We start from the raw sequence: 18,960 nt of genomic DNA on the forward strand, positions 1-18,960 counted from the left end.
AAGGCCAGCAGGCAGGCAGGCAGGCACCAAAAATTGATTTAGTGCTAATTATGTGCTGAACAGTATCCTAAATACCTAAGGATACCACAAAAGCATAGAGAAAAAAAAGAAAGATGGAGACAAAGACAAAGAGACAGAGAGATAGAAAGGGAAAAAGGAGGCACAGAGAAAGACAGAGAGAAATAAAAGAGGAATGTAAAAAAAGAAAGAAAGAAAGGGAGAGAGGGAGGGAGGGAGGGAGGAAGGAAGAGAAAAGGGAAGGAAGGAAGGAAGGAAGGAAGGAAGGAAGGAAGGAAGGAAGGAAGGAAGGAAGGAAGGAAAGAAGGAAGGAAGGAAGGAAGGAAGGAAGGAAGGAAGGAAGGGAGGGAGGAGGAAAAGAAAGGAGGAGGAAAGGAAGGAGAGAAGGAAAGGAGGAGGGAAGGAAGAAGGGAAGGAGGAAGGAGAGAAGAGAGGAAATAGGTAAGGAGGCAGAAAAGAAAGAAAAAAGTTTCTGGCCACCAGAATTTTTGCCTGTCAGATTGGTTACTGTAGAATATTTGAGTGCATTATGCCCATACTGTTTAGAAAGATAAACTCGAGTCTGAATCTGGGACTTAGCTTTGACTATTGTCTAGTTTCCCAAAGAAAATTACAATAAAACACCTCCCTTATCCTCTCTTTCAGTAGCATTGCTGTTAATCTCTTTAAGACACTTTTTTCTATAGGAATTAATTTCATTTTATATAAGAAAGATGTGAAAGTGATCTCAGACATGTCTATTCTGAGTTTCATTTGATTCCTTTTTTTTCTTAACCTCATCAAGTGATATTTAATGCCTTCTCAACATCAAGTCTGCTCATCATTCATCATAAACAAAGAATAGTACTATTTTTTCCAACCTTGAATGCCCCTACAAAACTTCAGTCAATAGCTGTTGTACAGTTTGCTCTTATAGAGTGAGAGATTTTTTGCAAGTACTTGGAAACCTTTTCACCTCTTAGTTTGATAGCATTTTATCTTCCTTATATCCCTTCATCATAAAGTATTACTCAGGTGAAGAAGCAGTTTTTGGCCTTCAGATAGAAACCACTTATGTGATAGAATAAGCATAATATAGAGCAGTGGGTGTGGAATTAGAGGAATTTTCTTGAAAGCTTAGCTTTTCTATTTATTGTCCATGCAATTTAGGAACATTACCTTAAAAAAAATTCTGTATACCTCAATTTCCCTATCTGTAAATTGAGATGATTTCACTAGATAATCATGCAGGCTGTTAAATATTATAATCATGGTTCTTGGTTGCTCCAATTTTTCAGGCATTATTTTAAAATACCTATAAATATTTTCTTAATTATACAAAAGTTTTCCTTTGACAATATCATGAAAACTAGAATAGGCAAATTTAGGTTCAGAACTGTAAAACTGGAAAAAAAAATAGATAACAAGATCATGTAAATTTAAAGACAGAAGAGAAATTAGAAGTCATCTAATCTAATATATTCATTTTGCAGCTGAGTAAACTGAGGCTCAGAGGAGTTATGATTTGCAGAAGATAAAAAAGGGAGTGTGTGCTGAAAATTTTTAAATGAAGACCAAGACTCTTTTCTTTATATTCTGATCATAACATTTCATTCAAACCAAATTAAAGAATATATTTCAAAGAGCTGCTATATCCCCAAAACATATTGCTATATAAAAGCCATAATCATAAATTAATCATACCAATTCCATTTTAATCTATAGAAGTAGTTTAGATTTGTGTTAATCCACTCCTTTGTCTAATAACATTATTTCATTTCTAAAATAAATCTCCAATTTTATTAGGCAACCCTGGCACATATTTTGGTATAATCCAAAGAATTTTAATACATTTAATATCATTTAAATTTGCATAATTACCTTTTGGAGAATTTTCAGCAATCATGACTATTATTGTCCTGCAGAAACTAGTAACACAAATCTATTTATCTTTTATAGTTGATCAAAATTTGTTTAAAATTTTGAGTTATCACTGAAATGAATAGAATTCTCAAGCTATTAACTCTAAATACTTTTTAGTTACAAGATACTTTATAAAATATCACTTTGTTAAACAGTGGTAAAAGTAGATATACTATAAAAGTAAAATTATCATTATATAGCAATTATTATAATGGGAAGATAAATAGATCTGGATTTGAACCCTAGCTCAGACACTGACTGATTAACTCTTCAACTTTGGAAGAGTAATTCAAAGTCTCTTGCCTTAGTTTTCTTATCTGCAAAAATAAGGGAGTTGGACTAAAAGACTTAAAGATATGAATATTATGATCTATGGTCATAGTCAATAGTTACCACAACCCTCCCATGGAGTCACTGAAGTTTGGCTGCCTGGATCATTGACTCTAGCATTTGCTTACCAATTTAATTTATCATCTCTTTTGATTCTCACAGCTTAATCTGACTTGAGGTAATCAGTATCAATTACCTTTTCTTAATTGACTCTTGTTCTAATTTGTAGTTTTAAGATAATTGCTTTTCTCCTGATTTTAACTAATGCCCTAATCTTACCATTTGCCTAACTTTTGCCTTGATCAACTCATAAATTTCAGATTCCATAGTCCAACCCACACATTTATTTGGAATAACTGATAAAAAACATATTCTTCCCCCATTAGGATATATTTATTCCCCAAATTATCTTAGGATCATAAATTCAGACTATATAAATGACCACAAGTATCATCTAAGTAGGTCATCCTAATGGAAAGTAGCATTGAGAATAGAAATATTTGGATTTTATTTTGTATCACCAGTATCTAGCATGGTGCTTACAATATAGAAGGGACTTAATAATTGTGGGACCAAACTAATTTTTTCCCTATCTCTTTCACTCTTCATAAGAAGAAACTAAGGCCCAGAAAGGTTAAGTGGGTAAGTAATATCACAGAGGTTCCAAGTAGCTAAGATGGAAGGTCATCTGACTTCAGACCCTGATGTGTCTTTACACTATATTCTGAGACATTAAAGAGTTTTCTTGACCTTTCATTCTGTCCTTATAGAATGAACTAAATGTTTAACTAAATTCAAATAAGCCTAACCAACTATGTTACAGAGTAGCTAGTAGAAAACCTTCATAAAAACATCACCAAAGGGAAGGATTTGCATTACTAAGTTTTAACTGAAATATTCGATTCCCAGTTTTACCTAAAATTTTCTGACTTTGTTTAAACTAGAGTTCAGAGGAAACACATGTGTCATACCATGTGATATTGATCTTTGGTGACAAAAACAACTCCTCATCTGTCTTTTTTTTCAAACGTGCTCTTTCATATAAAATGAGAAATTGTTATCCACTTTGACTTCAAAGAATGAATGTTTTTGTTTTACTTATTTTTTCAACAACACATAATAGTTGCCTCTTTGAAATGTATATTAAATGTCTGCAGCAATAATATTCACCTTTTTTCATTAACTGATATACTTAAAATTATAAGAACAGGCAGGATAGAGGTTTACTTTGATAAAAGTCATAGTCAACTCTGGAAGCTTAAGATTTCGCTGTTTTGTTCAGCAATGAACTTACCCCAACAATGGACTCCTTCATCATAGCCATCTGAACAATCAAGTACACCATTGCACAGTTGGGATAAATAAATACATGTGTTTGTTCCAAGGCAAGCGATATGATTCAAGGGACACTTGAATTCTATTTCCTCAGGACCTGAAACAAACAAACAAAAGGATAGAGTAATATATGTGAGCTTGAATTTTCTTTCAAAATTAATTTTTTTTGAGCACAGGAATAGAGATAATAAGTTGTAATAGTAAAAATAATCATAAATAACTTTAATAGTTTAAGTTCTACAGAATGTCTGAAAAACACAATCTTTCTTGTACAGGAGAGAAAGTAATGTGTTCAATCATTTCATCCATGTCTGAATTTCTTGGGGATGTTGGAAAAAAATACTGGAGTTATTTGTCATTAACTTCTCCAGTTAATTTAACATATGAGGAATTGAGATAAATAGGGTTAAGTGACTTGTGCAGGGTCCTACAACTAATAAATATCTGAGGCCAGATCTGACTTCATGCTGGGCACTCTATTTACTGTACCACTTAGCTGACCATTAATATGACAATAGGTATCAGGAAAATCTTGGTACAAGTTCTATCTGTAACACATACTAATTAACCATGACCACGTCACATATTAACTTAATGAAACAAGACAAATATCTAAAACTATAAATTAAAAAGGAGTTGTTAATTCATCTCAGAGGAGGAAGCTTTCATGCTAGAAATTTCCAATAAAAATAAAGTCACACATCCCCAAAAAATAAATTACAAAAACATAATAAAGTTGTATTAATTCATAACAATAATGAAAAATTAGAGAAAGATGGAAAATTATCTTCATAAGAATCTGTCATGTTTCTAGCTCTTAAGAGAATCTAATCCACTGTATAGAAAAAAGCATCAATTTCATGTATAAATGAAATAATAAAAATCATGCATCATGAGAGATTTTTAAGGCATTTCCCTAACACATTGTTTTATCAAATCTTTAATTAAATTTTCTTTTATGTCTAAACCAAGTTGTTCCTTCTTCCAATTGTTTTTTTTTGCTTTGAGATGGTGATTAGCTATATTTTAAAATATTAATATTTTAGATATTGCTCTCTTTCCTTACAATAAAAAAATCTTACTTGTATCATTTTCCAAAATTATATTCTCAGAACTTTAAATACAGGTCTCTGATAGACCCACAACCAAATTTTCCACTTTGTTCTTAAAGTTGAATAGCACCCTAACAAATATATTAATACACTACCATGCTGACAAAGCTATTAACTCTGAATTGGAGCAGGATCAGTCAAATGAAGAAACTTTAGGGAAACATTATCCCCATTTCAGTATTCTACCTTCCCAGATATATGCAGAGAGAATGAATCTCTTCTCTTTCATTCTCTTTAAGCTTATTATCTCTAGGGGACATTAAAATATCCTTGAAAAAGTCTATTCCCTTATGCCATACCAAGAACAAGGCAAAGGTGAAATACTGAACAGGGAATTCCTAGAATAGCACTAAAAGAGGAGAAAATTGAAAATCAAAGCAGGTAAGTTAGGGAAGCAAAAAGAATGACAAATTTTCAAAAGTACATGATGGGAGAGGGTTTTTATTTTTTTTTTATTTGTTTAATACAGTAATTTATGTGAAAACAAAGATCTGGGAGTTTAAGTGAACTGTAAGCTCAGTATCATCAGGAAAAGTGATAATTATTGCATCCAAAAAGTTTATGTGATCTTTGTCCAACTGAGAGGCATAATAGTTAGGAATTATAAGGAAATGGTATTTCTGCATAGTTCTTATAGAACCATAGCCATGGTATTGTGTTGAATTTGAGGTGTCACAGTTTAAGACATTCATAAGTTAGAAAGAATATAACTACAAAGAGACCATGGCATACAAATATTAGTTGAGGAAATGGAAGCATTTGACTAGAGAAATTAAAACTTTGCTGGGAGTGGGGGATGTTGTGATCTTAAGGTATATGAAAGGTAAGAAAAATATTGATGTGTCAATATGAAAAAAGATTATATTCCAAGATGTTTAAAAACATACATGTCTACCTTTTCCCCATTTTTCTTTCATGTCACAAATGTTGTCACATAGTCGAAGAACTATACTTGTTCTGTTTGGCACTAAAAGGCACAAAAAATGCTATCTGGCATTCCAGAAGCAATCAGTTACAAGAAGAAAATTCAGGATTAATAAAAGGAAATTTTTTCCCAACCATTAAAGTTGTTCGAGAATAGCACTCATGACTTGAGAGATGTTAGTTTCTTCATATTTTTATATCTTATCAAGCATAATAATCAGATTTTGTTTAGCAGGTATATGCTAGACAGCATAGACTCCAAGATGCCTTTCCATTGTAAATGCCATGAAGTAACTAAAAGCAGATCATTAGTCAAACAAATTCCTTATTCTAAGTGGATTTAGATTATGAGTATGAAGATTAAATTTATTAGTAGATTGTGATTGATATAATTGTATTAGATGCAAGAGTAGCAATCACTTGACCCTGTACATTTCCAGCAGTTCATCAATATTTTCTCCTCTATGGTCTCACTAGTTGCTGTGATATTGCAGAGAGATTTCTCTGTGTGTGTTCATGTATATTTATACAATTACTGCTATACACCGGCTATTAATTTTGTCAAACACCTGTCTTCCCAAATGTATAACTCACATTACTGTAAAAATATGCATTGTGAATCAGACTTGGTATATACTGCACCTCTAATGTGAATATTTTAATAAAATATAAAACCCATAAATGTTATCTTTAAAATATATAATTAGAATACAAGTAGCACAATTTCAGTCAATTTTTCTTATCTCCATAATTTAAAAAAAAATGCTTTTTACTGAGATTTTCCAGTTACACAGTCTTTTGATTATATTTTAAATTAACTGTTTAATTTAGGAGCGCTATTAGCTTGCTAGGGGCAGCAATTACAATACAACAATCTCCAGCTTAATTGATTGTCCAATGTTCACTTAAAGTTAAAAGAAAATATAAAGTCCACATGAATGGCAAGTTAATATTTAGGGCATTCATATTTTGGTTCCTGAAATTCATGTTATAAAGTATAACAATAGTGTCCCATAAGAGACAATGTCATTCATAAACTAGAAAGGTTTTACCTCCTGCTTTAATCACTAAAAAATGACCTAGTGGTTCTGGGAAAAGCAAGATCTGGTAATAGATGACTTGGCACAAATAGAAGATTGAATCTTAACTGTGAAAAGTGTCAGGTAGGGGATAAGCATGCCTGGAAGTGCAGTATGAATGAATAGCTGGAAAATCAGTGAGTGATTTAATTATCAAACGGGAGTGGGGGAACCAGAAAACTGTTTCATTTAGTAAAGGAGAGTGGATAAGAGTATTGGGTTCTTTTTAAACCTAAAAGACAAGGAAAAAAGAAAATATAATGATGTCAGGGGAGTGAAAGGTCCTTAAATCCATGTATTAGGAATGAAAAAGAAGAATGAATGCAAGATTCATCATAATTTCTTTCATAAAAGACTAGATTGTCTCTCCTGGATTGTCAACAGAATTGTACAGCCCTATGAGAAAATTAGAATGCTAGCACAATCACTATTTTAAAAAAAATCTCTGAAAATTTGTAGAATTGAAGAGCAAGAATGACTTGCTACTTTAAATTTCTGCTCAGCATCATGGAAATTATCTGGTCTGTTATTTGTTTGTCTTGCAAATAATAATACTAATAATGCACAGTGCTTTGGAAACCTTAGAGTACTATATTAATGTTAGTTATTATTTTCATTATAACAATAATGTCAATGATAGTTTCTATTTAACTTCCTGCTTTATAGTATACAAAATGCACTTCTCAAATTGGATCTCTGTTATTGTCCCAATTTCATAATAAAGGTAGTTAGGATCATAAAGATAGTCTTCTCTATTTGAAAGAATGTTTCACATGGATCCAAGTAACCTTTATCCTACTTACCCAGTTGTGAGACATTAGGCAAGTCATTTCATCTACTAGGATTCAATGGTTTCCTGTTAAGTGACAAAGTTCTACTGGATGATCTCTAGTTTCCCAAGCATGAAACAGTTCTAAAACTATGAATTTAATGAAGTCAAGATTTTTGCCCATGGCCATACAACTAATAAATTTTAGAATCAGGGTCGAAATTCAGATGTTCTCATTATGTCCAGCACTCTTTCCATCTTCCCATTCCTTTTTGGTAGTTGAGCCCCAGTTGTTCAGTAAAAAGGTATATGTTTCTTTGAATATTGTATCTTCTTTTCATCCTATGCATTGATAGGAAAAATTGTTGAAATTCCCCAGAATGAGGCTGCCTTGTTTTCTTTTTTAGTCACATGAAAGTGATAGTATAGGTGGAATGGCATGAAAATACAAGTTAGACCTCTAGTTTTCTGAATATAGAGAATTGCTAGATGAGGAAACTCCTTTTACCAAAGCAGATTGCCACCTTTTTGTAGCCTTAGAAATTTATAGCCCTAAAAAGTTGTCTGGATCACTGAGAATTTCTGAAATTTGCTTAAGCATACAACCAGTATTCATCAGTGTTGAACCAAGGTCTTCCTGACTCCCATGTGGGTTCTCTATCTGCTCAACTATTCCATTCTGCCTCTGAATCCTGGTTAGAAGGATAAACTCTACCTAAGCAAGTCTTTCATCTTGACATATATAAAGTGAAGAAACATTTTTTCAGATCTCCCAAATAGAACACAATTAAAGGTTCCTTTTAAGTAGTAGATCTCTCTCTCTCGATCTCTCTCTCTCTGTCTCTCTCTTATTTTCTCTGTCTGTTTGTCTGTCAGTCTATCTGTCTCTCATAGATTTGTACTATATTCATACATACAGTAAACATAAAGTAAACTTTTGCAATCAACAGACTTAATTTCTATAGCAAATAGTTAACCCTGAATCCACACCTTACTATGGGTCAATAAGCCATTTCCACAGAAATCATTTCACCCACCTCTTACAAAGCAGAAGGTTCTATAAATCACTTTGTTAAGTCTACCCTCAATTGACTTGTCCAGCATTGCTATCTACAATTCCACAACAGTAATCCTTCTCTAAAGTCAGATTTTTCTTTCACTAGACCGAGTCTTAATGTGCTCATCTTACCTATTACACTATAACCCCTAATGGAAGTCAGTAATTGCTTTTACATCACTCTATAGCTAAATCCTGCCCACTTTTCAAGACCCAGTTGAAATCCCCCTCAACAATGACTTTTTTGAATGTACCTGCCTTAATTTATCTTTTCATTCTTTGATTTCCTATTGCAGTTACTGCATGTATTATATATTTCCCCTTAATTATATATTGCTTTTTTATTTTTCCATACATCCTTAGATGTTGTCCTGTCTCTTCCAAAAATTGCAAATATTTTGAAGGTAATGTTTTGAAGAATTTCTTAAAACTAATAATACAATGCTGTGAATATGAGATATTTAATATATATTTGCTAAGTAATTGTTATTGATTCAAACAAAATGTAAATATCAATTTAATCTAACATAAAACAAGAAATTCTGTTGTGTTAAGGAGAAGTGATTTAAAAGTATCTACCAGGTTGCATTATTTAAAATATAACGTTTATGTATTGGTAGGATTGAGGGTTTTCTATATTTATAGAGCTTGTCATCCTCAAAAACCTTGCTTTAAGGGAAACCTTCACCTGCTAAGAGCTATCTGAATAAAGATAAAGGCAGGTTTCTATAACAACTTTTAGCTCTTGAAATTTTAATTCACTGATCCAATTTATTCACTTTTTAAATGGCCAATCCTTATGTTTCTAAAATTCAATGAAAGGGTTTTTAAAATTATACCTTGTGCTTTAACTTCCCAAAATTAATCTAGAAAGTTCATTATTTGGGGCAGCTAGATGGTGTAGTATATGTAGAACCAGCCTTGAATTCAAATCAGACACTTAACTTTTCCTGACTGTGTGAACCTGGGATAGTCACTTAACTCCAATTGCCTCAGCATATTAAAAAAAAAAAGTAAATTAATTATTCTCATCAAAACTAAACTACATTTTAAAATTTCTAGAGTAACCTTACTAAAACTGCAAGCCTTACTCTATATTGTTGTTTTAAACATACATTTTACTTTACCATACATTCACTTTATTTTGGGAGCAATATTAATAAGATCAAATAAAGCTTTTCCTCTTTGGAAAGTATAAAAATTGACAAGATAGAACAGCATGTTAGCCTACTACATTCTAATCTGGAAATGTAAATTCATATTCCACCTTTGACTTTTTATACCTGTATAAGTTCTTCAAAATTGGAATTTTCAGCTTCCATGAGATTGGTATCTTTAGTACCTTCTTTACAGTATTGCCAGGAGGATCAAATAAACTAATACATACAAAGTACTTTATACAATTTAAATTATTGTATAAATATCAACTTTTATTTAATTGAATTCAATTGATCAAAAAACATTTGCTAAGTATCTGCTTATGAGCTGGCTGTTATCCTAAGCACAAGGCCTATAAAAACAAAAGTGAGAGACTCCTGTTCTTAAAGAAATTTATATTCTCAAAGGAAGGTACCATTTGCCCTTAGACAAATAAATGTAAAATATTTTTAAAAAATCAATGAATCCAATAAGCATTTATGAAACTTCTACTATATGCAATTCATTGTGCTAGTCATTAAGGATTCAAAGACAAAATAAATAATTACTGATCTCAGTAATTATTATTTTTTTAGGGAGAAATAGTATGTAGGTAGAAGATTAAATTTATATTCTATATAAATTAATTTCAAGAAAGAGGCCATAGTTCTAACATGAAAGACAGGTCAATAACTATAGAATAGGGAGTTCAGAGCTCATAAGAAAAGAGTACAGCAAAGTAAAATATAGCTACTAGAAAAACAGGGCTAACATGGCTAGGTATGAGGGAATAAGGAATGGTAGCTATGAAGTGATAGTTTAGCTATTTAGATTATCATCATCATCATCATCGTTGTTGTTATCCTCACTTTTAATTCTTTCAGGAAAAAAAAAAGTTGTGCAAAGTGGAATAATAAAGCTGTAAATAGTCATGCCCTTCACAGTAGCAATGATAATGTTGATTCATTAAATTATCAATTATAGAACAAGAAGCAAAAAGAGAAAAATAATTAAGACAACAAAACAAATTGTAAGATGACTATATGTCATAGTCTTATACTATCATATAATATGGATTAGATAGATAAAGTTGGATAAGTCTAGACTTGTTCAATCTATGGTAGATTTGTTCTAGGACAATTCCAAAGTTGAATAGGTTGACTTCTTTGGGATGGAAACTCAGGTTTTCTAGACCACCAGATAATCTCTGCCCTAATTATCCTGATGGTAAAAAGGTAAAAAGGACAAGATGCTTGAATCAGCTAGTTCCTGAAGGCCTCATAGAGTGATGATGCAAAATAGAGATCTTGAGCTGAGACTTAAAGGAATCTGGATTTTAATAGGTGAGGATGAGATTAAAAAAAAAAAAAAAAACAAAACACTCTTGGTAGGAAAAACCTGTTCATTCAAAGAAAGAAAAATAAGAAAGAATATTTTTGGGGGCAATTACTAGGCCAATTTACCTGGAGGGAGAGGGGGGAAAATGTGTAAGAAAACTTATTAGAAGGCCAGGAAAATGATGTTAAGGGGCTTAAACTAAAATGATTGTAGTATGAGTAGAGAAGAACTTGATGCCATAGATACCGAGGAAGAAGAAATGACAGATTGGTAAATGAATGAATATGAGAAGTTAAATGACAAGCTAAAGTTGGGATAATCCAGTTCTTGATCCTGGATAACTAGAAGACTGGTAGTTTCCTCACGAAAAATGGATGTTATGAAAAATGGGGAGGAAATGATAGGAGTTATATTTTAAACACATCAAGTTTGATACATCTGTGGGATACCCAGATAGAAAAGTCTGCTCAGTGGTCAGAGGTACACAATTGTCATAAGATTTGATTCTACAACTAAGTTCCTGGGAGAGGATGGGATCACCAGAGCAGAGTACACAGGTAGAAGAGGAGAGACTTAAAGAAAAACCATAAGATAAAAGTATTCATGGAAAGCAAAATATGGACACCGATTCTGTGGAGCTTAGCAAGATATATCAGTCAGCTAAGAAAAGAAGCACAACAATGTTTCATGACAAAAAAAAAATTCTGAATAATGAATAAATACCTAGAAAAGAGTTGTCACCAATGTCAAATGCCACACATGCAAAAATGGTATGAAAACTCAGAAAGAGTCATTACATCTATTGATAAAGATGTCACTGGTGAACAGGAAACAAGAAGTTCATTTGAGAGATATTGTAGCAAGCCTTATGTAAGAGTTTGAGAATTCAGTCAGAGATAAGAAAGTGGAAGCAACTGGTTTAGATGACATTTTTCTCCTAGGAGTTTGGCTATAAAAGGGAGAAGAGATCAAAAGTACTCCTTTGAAGGCCTGGAGAGACTTACACGAACTGATGCTGAGTGAAATGAGCAGGACCAGGAGATCATTATATACTTCAACAACAATACTATATGATGGCCAGTTCTGATAGACCTGGCCATCCTCAGCAACGAGATCAACCAAATCATTTCCAATGGAGCAGTAATGAACTGAACTAGCTATGCCCAGAGAAAGAACTCTGGGAGATGACTAAAAACCATTACATTGAATTCCCAATCCCTATATTTATGCCCACCTGCATTTTTTATTTCCTTCACAAGCTAATTGTACAATATTTCAGAGTCTGATTCTTTTTGTACAGCAAAATAACGTTTTGGTCATGTATACTTATTGTGTATCTAATATATATTTTAATGTACTTAACATCTACTGGTCATCCTGCCATCTGGGGGAGGGGGTGGGGGGTAAGAGGTGAAAAATTGGAACAAGAGGTTTGGCAATTGTTAATGCTGTAAAGTTACCCATGCATATATCCTGTAAATAAAAGGCTATTAAATTAAAAAAAAAAAGTACTCCTTTGAGGGGATATCCAGTGAAAGGTGTTGTGCTGCTTTTCTTCTTGTTATTTTTTTAATGTTGAGGGCGTTTTGAGTATGCTTATAGGTATCAGAGAAGGAATAAGAAGATAAGTAAAAGTTGACAATTAAGGAGAGAAACAGGAGGGACAAAACATTTACTCATAAAGAAGACAGTTGAGAATGGAATTATATGCACAAATCTCTTATGTGTTATTGACAAGGAAGAGGGGCACCTATTTTTCAGAAAATGGAGCAAAGGAAGAAAGGATAGGGATGATGTATGAAACATGGAATTGGGGAATAAGCATATCAGGGATGGCTTTGAGGCAAGATTCTCTCTTAGGAAAGAAAAAAAAAAAGAGAGGTGGTTATAAAGGCCAGTGATTAAATTCAAATAAAATTGGATCTTCATATACCACATATTGATTTGAAAAACCACAAAATAATGTTATCTATGTTGCACTGTGTTTTATAAACATTCCAGATTACATTTTAATCTAGTTAAGGCCACTTGGGCATTTTGCAAATGGGGGTGAGTTTGACATCTGTGGCATAGATGGTTTCAAAAGAGAAGGCTATCAGTTATAAACGTGGGCACAAAAGGATCATAGAATAATATCTAGAATGAATCTTGAAGGTCAAACCTTTTAATTTTACAAATAAAAATAAGGTCCTAGCTGACTAGTTAATCTAGAAAATAAGCAGAAAATCCAGGATATGAATCTAGTACCTGCAATGATTGATTTAGCTTTTTTTCAAAAAGCGCCACATCTTATACATGGTTATATCTCACATCTTTTTCTGCTTCATGATTAATAAAGGTAAAAAATGAAAATAGGCAATAGTTATTATGTATCTCTTTGAGTCATTAAATAGAATTGATACATTGGTATGTTCTACTATGGAGACATTTAATAATATTTTTAAAGTTTGGTGTCATGCTCAAGTAACCTAACAAGATGGAAAAGTATTCCTAGAAATGTACTACCTTAGAGATCACACCCTATCTTTATTTTCACCATATATTTGCAGCTGAAATTTTCCTACTAAATAGAAAAAGACTTTAAATATAAAATAAGGAGTTATATAGAAAAAATGAGAAATAGATTGATGAATTTCAGTTTCTAATACAACTAGTGTGTATCAATACCAGATAATAAAGTGTCTTTAAAAATCAATGAAACATAGTGAATGCAAAGGTAACTCTTGAGTCAAAATCTGGGTTCAAGTCTTGCCTTTGAATCATACCAGTTATATAACCCTGTACAAGAAATTTAACTTCTCAGTATACCTATACAACTCTCTCAGACTATATATTTCAGATAATTTCCACATTTTGAATTTTCCACATCATTGCAATCATAAAAGTTTGTTTCCTAGTCCAACAAAAATACCATATTTTATAATATTTAAAAATAAAAAATGTAAAGTAACAACTTCAAAAGGCACAAATGCACTAACCTTGTATTACTTACTTCTTTATAGAATAAAAGAATTCCCTCAGAGAATCTATTTACTGCTTGATTTCATTCCTATATATTTGAAATAAATGTTTAGGAAAATCCAAGAATTGGGAGAGAAGATACTGCACTTATATATTGTGCTCAAACATTCTGGGCATCTGTATTATTTTTAAAGACCTTCAGGGAAGGTAATTTTGAAATTTTAATAAGCTATTCTGTTTTTAAAATCCTTATTCTGAAGAAGTATGACTATAGAGAAATTCCTTGGGTTAAATTTAAATTCCTTGTGAAGCCCCTTTAACAAACTTGACACATTCTGAGCATCTTTTGATAAGGATATAATGGGAAAGAAATCCTCTAACCACTATAGTTATTTTTTTGTAAATTCATATTCAGTAGAACCAGTAAAACAAACAAATTAGTTGTGATTTTGTTGTTAAACTGTTCTGAATTGCTTTTTTGAAAAAAAAATGAATCAAAAAAGACTAGTTTCATTGCAAACTTTATTATCAAGTGATTTTTATCTGTATAATTGACTGTGGGCAATTTAATATAACAAATTCAGGTGTTTTCAGAACCTTCTTTAATAATGAAATTGCATAAATATAGGATTCAATATTCAAAGAAAACATGAGAGAGAAGTATTCTGCTTCCTGTAGACCAAGACAATGTATTAAAATCATTAATTAATAGTCTTACAAATAAGACTTTTGCCAGGCTGAAGGAATGCTTTGCTCTCCTATACTTTCCTTATGAGGCACATAGGGGAGAAAGCAAATTAAATCAACATTCTTTACTACACTGCATAAATTGTTACTCTCCCTAGGTGTGTGATTCTCTGCACCATTAAGTGAGTAGTAGAGTCAACTGAATTACTAACACTAACGGGGGTAACAGTGGTTTGTAAGATCCAAATCAGTGGAAAATCCCTGAAGTGTTTATTGTTTCACAAAATTCTCTTCCCTCTCTCATTTAAAAATGTCTGCACTCTGTTCTATTGGCCTCATGATTCAATCTGAGTCTTTCCTAAGTGACATTTGTAATCACCTTAGTAGTAGCCACCCTATCCCAATTATTAAATAAACCCAAAGGGAAGGTTAGAAAACAGGAAGTTACCCTGGCAGAATAGACCACCAAGTTTCTAGCTTCAGCCAGTAATAATTTCTAGTTTCCTCCCTTTTTTATTAGCATTAATCAACATGAGATCCCAAGTCCAGGCTCATTACTCCATTCCTTTTGTAATACCAGGGAAACTGAGGCAAGTAGAGACTGGTTTAATTTTTCAATGGAGAATTTAATAAGCTAATTGAGTGAATAGGATTATTGTCCAAAGCACTCAGTGCAGAGGAATTGAGGCAAAGAGTTCATATGGTGTGGGGTGTAAGAAGTATAAGAATTACAAGAAAAAACAGTTGTTGGTGAGAAGGATCCTTCCAGAGTTCCTTTGGTAACACATGGGGAAGGAAAGGAAGTAGAGCCCCAGTAAGATGTCCTTTAGTCGGGGTAATTAAATGGGCCAACACATCAAAGGGCCAAGCCAGGAGACTAAGAGACTTAAATGCCTATTCTGACTGTAGTCCTCTTCTCTATTTGAAAGTTTGCCTCCACGATAAGATGAACACCTGCTACAACCATCCAGAAGTGATAGTGATGCTTGCATTCCTCAGTGTGTAGACCATGCTGTGGGGGGAAAATAATAGCAAATAACAAAAAACAGGGAATTGTTAAGGAACAGGTCAGTTCTTCCAAAGCCTCCACAGCTGTGGATCATAACATCTGAAGGAGTTGCAGGTTGTTGGTGGACACAGGTGTTGCAGACTGTGAATGAGATAAATTGGAGACAAGAGAAGAGGAAAGAGGCCAGACAACATAACAGCCTCTCAGTCAGAGAGGTCAGAGAACACCAACTGCCTCTCAGTTTCCTCATATCATCCTTTCACAAGAGAAGATCCATTCTGCAGGCCTGGGTTGGATCTCCAGCAGCCAATGTCAGGTGGCTCCCATGTATTTCCAACAGCTCCTGTGTTTTCCAACAATATAGGATTGTAACAAGCAAAGCAAGCAGGTGATAACAGAAGCAAAAAGAATAGAGTTAGGTATTTTTTTTATCACCAGGAAGCAGTTATACAAGAAAAATATGTTTTTTACAGCCTAAAGCAATAGCAGGATGCATACAATGGTGGGAATGGGCTTAAGGAGACCTTCGAAGGCCAGTATTTTCAGAGAATTACTGATTTTATCTGTAGAAGAATCTTACAGGTGTAATGCGCAAGTAAGCAGAACAACAGAAATAGTCAAGGTCACTCCATGACCACACATCACTTTAGGCATCTAAGTTCAGGTTCTTACAAGAAATTTATGGGGTCCTTTTTGCCTCAATACTTTTGTGCCTGACTGCTAGATTCAAATAAAAACCTCATAAAAATTCACTAATAATTAACTGGATAAGGGAGAGGGTGGAGCCTATTCTTTCTAAGACAGCAGTGGTCTTCTAATACTGCCCAGGGATCCAGCAGACATGACTTATTTCTACCACCTTTCCCATTTGAGTAGTACAGTCAACATTTAGTACAATCTACATCTTCAGATAAGAATGAAATCTCAAAAGGCTTCAAATTGTATCATCTCCTTTCAGTACAGTTAGTTTGTTTACTTGCCATGTTTGGGCTATGCTTTCTTTTTTTCTAGTAAATTTATTTATTTTTAATACATATTACTTTTTTGAATCATGTTGGGAGAGAAAAATCAGAGCAAAAGGGAAAAAAACATGTGAGGGATTTTAAAAAATGAAAAAAGAAGTGAATATCACATTGTAGATTTACATTCAGTCTCCTTAATTCTTTTTTCTGAATTCAGATGACATTCTCTGTCCAAAGTCTCTTTGGATTGCTTTGAACTACTGAATAGAACCAACTCTTTCACAGTTGATCATTGCACATTCTTGCTGTTATTGTGTACAATTTATTCCTGCTTCTACTTGTTTCACTAAGCAACAATTCATGTAAATCTTTCCAAAATCATGTGCAGTATTTTATTTTGTATAATTGGCATACCAAATTTTTCTGAGTTTCCATTAAAACAACACTCCATGTCTTGGCTTTCCTATAGCAGTCCTTCATCTTAAATTTATTTTATCCAGAATCCTTTTGGTTTCCCTAATCCCCATAAAACAATTTTGAAAACAAACTAAATTTCTGCTAATACAAGAGTAATAATCAATTGGCTAATAAGTCATTCCTGCCAGATAATATGTTTACATTTTAATGAAGGCTTTCTGGAAAAAAAATGCAACTCAACAGAATGACTATGAGTGAAAATTTCAAGTATAGTAGCAAACTAGTATGTGAAATATTTCTGGCCAGGTTTAGGTGACTTCAGTGCCTAGATATATGGCTTGCCTCTAGGTTAAAGAATTTGCCTCTCTTTCCAAATGTAGCTGTCAATAATGTTTTTTTTTTTTCCCCTTCTGACAGAACTCTGAATAGATGGTATTCACTACATATGCATTTAATAAAGGAATAAAAGCAGAATTCTCTCATTAAATTACAGATAAGAAGCTGCTAAAATGACAGTATTAGGTCTTTAGTTTTCCCTCTTCCTCATAAGTCAATAGGCTGAGATTTATCTCATTTATGGATTATGAAAGCGAGATTATAAAGACATTTACAGATTGAGAGTGAGATTAAATGCTTACAGCCAATGATATAACAAAAATAAAAGTTCAATTCCTCATCTCATTTCAAGCCATTGTCGTTTTTTCCCCTTTGGACTAACCAGTTCTTTCCTTAGTTACTTTCCCATTGTTAACATAACCAGTTACTGGGAGAGCTTCTAGAGTTCAGGGCATGTGAAATAGCCTGCTTAATTAAAAGACAGCAGTGCCTTCCAAAGACAAGTGAGACTGAGAGCCTGCAGACTGTTAGTCAAATAGCACATGAGAGAGAGAGATACCCAGGGGAAAGAGTCCTCCTGCCTCAAAGGGAGATTCCAAAGATGTAACCAAAGGTGGCATCCAAAGAATGGGACAGCTGGGAGTCTGCAGAAGGTGATGCTCTTACTCATTGTTGAAAAAGTATTTTTAAGAAATTCTCAGAAGGCTCTAAGAGTCCCTGGGGAATGGTATCAATTTCTAACATCCCTGAGGGCCTGAGAACCCCAAGGGGTAAATTTGCACAGACTTGCTCTGTTAACCTAAAGACCAATGTATCAAAAGTATCCAAAGAACTGTTCCATAATATATTATTGGTAATTGAAAAAAGCAAATTAAAAGCAAAACTTGAAGGTAAATATTTGTGGTTGTAAGAAAACAAAGGACACTAAATTTCTGAATTATTACTATTCCCCACCGCTACAATTGTAGATGGTTGGAAGGAGAGGCTGTATCAAGTTTTGTAGTAGGGGCAAGAAGAGAGTCACTATCAGGAAACTCATTCAAAGTTGAACTACACATTTAAGAATTTTAAGTACTAAATTCTAAATGGGTTGAATGTCTTACTTTTGGTTTACATTCCATTTTAAGTCATTTTCCTTACTGAATATTCTATCCATCCTAGGTATGTAGTCTTGTGTTATATAAGATATTGTTATATAAGATATTGGGAAATGAAAAACAGGTGCATGTTTATCTTTACATTTCTGTGCTTCTTTATCAAAGGAAGATTTGTTTAATGGGAATTACTCATTCAGTTTTTCATTGAAAAGTTAATCATTCATTTGGTTGATTGAGAGGAGGAGATTTAAGACAAGATAAATGCAGACTTGAAATTAGAACATTACATTTTCAATAGAGTTTGAGGTTGTTTGGAGAAACAAATAAACAATGGATTAAGAAAACTGATTAGCATACAAATGAGATTATTGTTGAAGAGATTGGTCTGGGAACTTATAGTTAATAGTCTTTATTAGAAAGCTTCCATTAAAACTGTGTTTTTTCTGTAAAGCCAATTTATATTTGAAGAAAAGACAATGCCACAAAATTA

At 33.0% G+C, this 18,960-nt stretch overlaps 1 protein-coding gene across 1 annotated transcript in view; it reads right to left on the reverse strand.

Moving 5' to 3' along the window:
• The window catches only part of LRP1B (LDL receptor related protein 1B), a 2,378,573-nt gene that overhangs the window by 1,577,333 nt on the left and 782,280 nt on the right, over positions 1 to 18,960 (reverse strand). The window contains exon 3 of the mRNA XM_031963676.1: positions 3,545 to 3,682. Coding sequence (XP_031819536.1) covers positions 3,545 to 3,682 — 138 coding nt within the window. The remainder of the gene's footprint in view (positions 1 to 3,544; positions 3,683 to 18,960) is intronic.

Source organism: Sarcophilus harrisii, chromosome 3 (genome assembly GCF_902635505.1).
Source record: "Sarcophilus harrisii chromosome 3, mSarHar1.11, whole genome shotgun sequence".
Classification (NCBI taxonomy): domain Eukaryota; kingdom Metazoa; phylum Chordata; class Mammalia; order Dasyuromorphia; family Dasyuridae; genus Sarcophilus; species Sarcophilus harrisii.